Genomic DNA, 5,444 nt, shown 5'->3' on the forward strand with positions numbered 1-5,444 from the left:
ACACACACACACACACACACACACACACACACACACACACACACACGTGGACATAGTAAACAGACACACACAGGGACATGTACATTATACAGACACGTACGTGCACACACGTTTAAATATTGTCATTTCATTCGGTATCATGTGCTACAAAAGGTTTACTAATTTTAAACAAAAATAGCTAAAATGACTGCCGTTGGGGGCTATTGACACCAACGCTAGAATATTATCATGACTGTTGATCTTTATATTATATGAACCTCAGAAATATGCACGCACCTGCAATCGCCTTGGAGAAGGACACTTCCCATGCGTACATTTTGATAAGTTTGACACAATAGATCATTTCATTCATTTTGCGTACACGTAGATCAGTCACCTCGATGGCCAGCTTTCTGTATTTCGTCATCACTCTTGAAAGTCCAAACTGGAGATGAAATAGAGGAATATAAATATATGATCAAAAACACTAAAGAACGACAGTGAAACTTTTGATTTTAAATTTGCAGTTTGAAAAAGTTTCAGATGATAGCAAGACTTTTCTAGCTGATTTCAGGAATGTCCATATACCATACCTACATATTATTTTGATATCAAAGAACACTCGAACACTCATTCACGCACGCACGCACTCACTCACTCACTCACTCACTCACTCACTCACTCACTCACTCACTCACTCACTCACTCACTCACTCACTCACTCACTCACTCACTCACTCACTCACTCACTCTTATACGTACACAGTCATGCACTCACATAATCTCATACATCGTAGCTAGATGGTCAACGTCTCCCACAAAATTTTGAAATGGCTATTGTCCAAGCTACACATACAAACAAAACACACACACACATACACACACACATGCATACATACATACATACATACATACATACATACATACATACATACATACATACATACAGACATACATACATACAGACAGACAGACAGACAGACAAACATACGCGCACTAATTTAAAAATTTATCATTCACATGGTTCCAAATCAAATATAAAATATTGATTACCTGAACCGGGTAGAATAATATGAAGACCATACTACCAATAAGACCCCATACACCCATGTATACCCCGGATAGAATGATGATACCTATACCAAGTAAAGGCCCAGCTACAATAAATACACCAAATTGACAAACGTCGAAAATACGTTGTCCATCGTTCGCACACAGATTGACAAACTGTGAAAAAATAATATTGTAAAAATTATTTGTCATGACAAAAATATTTCAACGAAACAAACCAATATATATATATCGATATGTATATAACATATAAGCTTATGTTGTAGACGAGAGAAGCGGAATGACTGATGAAAGAGGGCGAGCTCGATAGATTGCACATTTACTATCCCGACTACCAGCACTACCAGTAGTTTCAGTGACATAGGCATCACATTTACCACCACCACCACCACCACCACCACCACCACCACCACCACCACCACAACTACCACTACCACCACCACCACCACCACCACCACCACCACCACCACCACCACCACCACCACCACCACCACCAGTCCACCACCATATTCTTGATGTCATTTTCTACACATTTTCTCCCATAAATCTTAGCAGGAAATCCCCAAAATTGCCGAACACGTGTCCAGGGCATTAGATTTTCATTGAGTAAGTTACCAAGGTGATATTTTATCATCCAAAATCAATGTAAATAATCAAAGTAAGTGTTAAAAACAGAAATAAAGTTTGACATTAAGTCATCCCCAGAAGAAAACAACAGACCGATACGAATTTGTCTGAGAAGAGGTTTAATATCATCCAATATTCCATATCTTACCTGTCCGATCGACTGATCCTGTAAATTTCGGAGACGTGTCAGTTTTTTGAACACTAGATAGAGTGCCGCTCCTCGAAGCCTGATACCTGTTCTATAGTTTATGACCCATGCGCAGTTGATACCAACTGCTCGAACCATCTCAGTGAACAGGATACCCAGACACAACACCATTCCAAGCCACCATTGCTTTTCAAGGTACTCCACGTAATACAATATCAAACTGAGCATGATTGCCTAGATGGAGAAAGAAAATATAATTTTAACCTCTACTAGCTGTAAATGGGATATAATTTTGTCGATAAGGCAACCGATAACATAGTCACTGAAATTGTTAAAATACCAATAATTAGACACTGCGCATGTTAATTAGAGGTCTATTTTATCTATAAGTAGTATAGTAATAAGTTGAAATCATGATTTATTGAGGGCGTTGATATTTGGGTACGGACGTAAAAATCAATTTGATTTGATATTACTCACTATGGTGTGTACTGCTACGTATACACAAATACATTCATCCACATGTGAGTCAATGCTGTTCAGGGTGTACTATGTTATGAGTACGTTTGGTCATAACATCTAACAAGACGCATAATTTCAAAACATGTTGCAGTTGCATATAGTGTGTGTATGGCTCTCTATATCAATTTAAAATACTTATTAGGTGAAGACAATTGTATGCCTTCATATAAGATAAAGTTGAAATATCTTAAAGGTTGGAGAACATCAAGATACTGCGAAGAAAATAATTCAACGTCTTGAGGAACTTAATTCTATCTTAGGCCGGCTACCCATCCTTACGAAAATGTCGTGATAAAGGCAACTAGAATTTCTAATCTGAGTTTCTTTGCTGTAAAGATTTTGGAGCAACTCACATCGCCTAGACAACCAACATATAATGCAACGGTCAGAATGAAGGATCCGAGTGCGATTCTTGTTCTGATAAACCTGTACATCAGCGATCCCATAGATGCATCTTTCCCCTTTTCTTTGACCATGTCATCCCAAAGCCTGTCCATCCTGAAAATAATACAACACACATAAAAGGTAATGGTACACGTGGATCATTAGTTACGTCTCCACATATCCTGTTGTTGTCTTGAGCGGTTGAAAATAAAGCACCAATTTTAGTCAACATTGAGTACATTTGGCGCTGCAGCATTTGCATTTGCTGCAGCAGACATTTGCAGGGCAGACACACGACCCCTCGGCTTCCATGGATTGTTCTTGACCTTGATCCCCTTTGACTGTCATAGCAGTGATACAGTGTTGCCTCATGAGAATCAGCACACATGCATATTAATAAGACGAAAAATAAAATATTCATGACTCCTAAGTACCTCCAGATACACAGTGACCGTCGTGAATAATTATTGCTCATCTAATACATATGCATGTCTACTAACTCCGATCCCATGAGACAACGCTGAAGCACTACAGGGACATTGAATGTGAAACTATTTTCAATATGGTGTTTCTCAGCGATCACATGTAATTTGTATGATTTGAAATAAATCCGAGCTCCAGAGCCTAAAAATTACTAAAATACCTTATTTCCTGGAGTGGTGGTCCCCATTAAACTTGTCATTATTTTATCCGTTTTTGTTTCGAGAAATATTGTAATTTTGTCAAGCTTTCTTAATTGTAATTTATATATATTTATATGCTTACCTTTCAATTTGCGGCAGAGAAGCGTCAGACGTCGGTATAGGCCAAATGTCTTCCGACTCCACATTGTTTTCTTTGCGTGCTTTCACGATTAGCGGCGTTAGCCACGTAAGCCATAGGGTTGAAATTAAACCAGCATCATCAAGTGGAGAGTCACTGTTAAACAAACAAACAAACAATACAAATATTTTACAAAAATGAAGGAAACGTCAGTCATTATTTTATTCGGGCGACATTTCATGGGGTATATTTTTAGATTGTGGTGTTCTAATCAAGTCCAGAATAATTCCAAGACAGCCCGTCGATAATTTGAAAGCTCGACACCGTGGTTATTAACGAGCGTTCTGAAATTTGAAGTTAGTTTGATCCACCATAGTTTGGGATCTTATGGGATAAATTAAATTTCTTACAAATATTGTTATCATTTGGGATGATTGGCTGAGCGTCCTTACTTTAATACAGCTATAATATCTCAGTAAAACAAATGATGGATTTATATATATAATACTTTGTTAATAAGCTAGGGTGTGCTTATCGTGATCGCTGCACTCTTGTGAACATGGGTGATTTGAACCATCCCAGAACACTTACTGTTTTTTATTAAATCTGACAGGCTTCAACGTTTCCAGTGCGGCACCATATCTTCCGAAGAACCCTTTCTTCTTGTACGGTTCTTTAACTTCTTCCTTTGTGACTACATGTTCTTGTGGTGGTGGTGGTGGACCTTTGAAGCCAATTTCGCCATCCCAGTCGTCTGAAAAATCAGCTTGGATCGAGGTGTCTACCTTGGAGTCCATTTGGAGGTCGTCTTTAAATACAAATATGCGTAAAAATTAGGTTCTGTCGCTTTGAAAAAGTAGAATGCAACTCGGAAAATACTCTGTAAACATTGTTTGTACTTGTGATCAAACTTTGTTACTCATGGAAACGACGTATGTGTAATTACGTAATGAATACTGCACTGTGTCATAAGTTGAATTGCATCGTGTCATTAGCACATCTCTGACTAGTCTTGCTGCTAGACGTTCGGGCTTTCTTTCGATGCTAAAACTATAAGCGAACGAAGTTCGCAGTGAGGGCGCGAGCCCGAACTCGTAGCGTTGTTCGGCTGCGTGTCGTATTTTATCGGAGGAACATCCGAGGGCTAGCTGATAGACTAATCTCTGACGGCCATAGACTGCTATCAAACCATCATACTAAATCTGGGTGAACACTTAAGGTAGAACACACCTCGGTAACAAATTTCCATGAAATCAGTTTTTCAGTTCCTTAGCTTGTTCTCGCTTCCTTTTCGAAATAAATAGAGAAATTTGGAATTTTGCCGGCTTCTTTAAGTAAATAATTAACCTTTTATTTTCCCCATACAGTTCTCACAGTATTTGGTGGCCATATTGGATTCTAAAATTGCTTATCGTTTTGACATCTATTTAAAAGAAATTATACGGTGACCCCAGATTGTTTTGATAATCTTAGGTTGGGGTTTTCACGAACAAAGTAACAGCTTAGAGATTACAATTCTATTCATCTTTTCATCTCTCAACTTCAGATACACTAAACATCAAAACGTATGACTAACGTATTGATCACGGCATGAAAGAAAAGAAAAACGAAAGGCACCGACAAATGAATCAACAAACAAACAAATACGAAAACATATTCTATGGAAACTTTAAGTATACTGGCCAGCGTGAAGAAGTGAACGAGGTAAGTTGAGTGGTTCAATGGTCTCATACTTTCGTTTACATCTTTGCATTAATTACTCGAAGAATAGTAAATTTGCTCATATTTACTCATGATACCCGACTAAAAATGAAATGAGAAGTAACTTTGTGTCGATTGGTGGATGGATAGATGGATGGACAGATTGACGGACGGACAGACGGATGGATGGATGGATAGATAGCTGGATGGATGGATGAATGAATGAATGAATGAAACGTTTGCCCATTAC

The 5,444-nt window shown here is 38.3% G+C and overlaps 1 protein-coding gene across 1 annotated transcript in view; it reads right to left on the reverse strand.

Moving 5' to 3' along the window:
- Nucleotides 1-4,290, reverse strand: part of LOC144442430 (ATP-binding cassette sub-family C member 5-like) — a 15,949-nt gene extending 11,659 nt beyond the window's left edge. The window contains exons 1-6 of the mRNA XM_078131775.1: nt 4,085-4,290; nt 3,497-3,649; nt 2,701-2,845; nt 1,826-2,059; nt 1,033-1,206; nt 277-424 (exon numbers count right to left, since the gene is read on the reverse strand). Coding sequence (XP_077987901.1) covers nt 277-424; nt 1,033-1,206; nt 1,826-2,059; nt 2,701-2,845; nt 3,497-3,649; nt 4,085-4,290 — 1,060 coding nt within the window. The remainder of the gene's footprint in view (nt 1-276; nt 425-1,032; nt 1,207-1,825; nt 2,060-2,700; nt 2,846-3,496; nt 3,650-4,084) is intronic.
- Nucleotides 4,291-5,444: the final 1,154 nt, after the last annotated feature.

The sequence above is a fragment of the Glandiceps talaboti genome, chromosome 11 (genome assembly GCF_964340395.1).
Source record: "Glandiceps talaboti chromosome 11, keGlaTala1.1, whole genome shotgun sequence".
Taxonomy (NCBI): domain Eukaryota; kingdom Metazoa; phylum Hemichordata; class Enteropneusta; family Spengelidae; genus Glandiceps; species Glandiceps talaboti.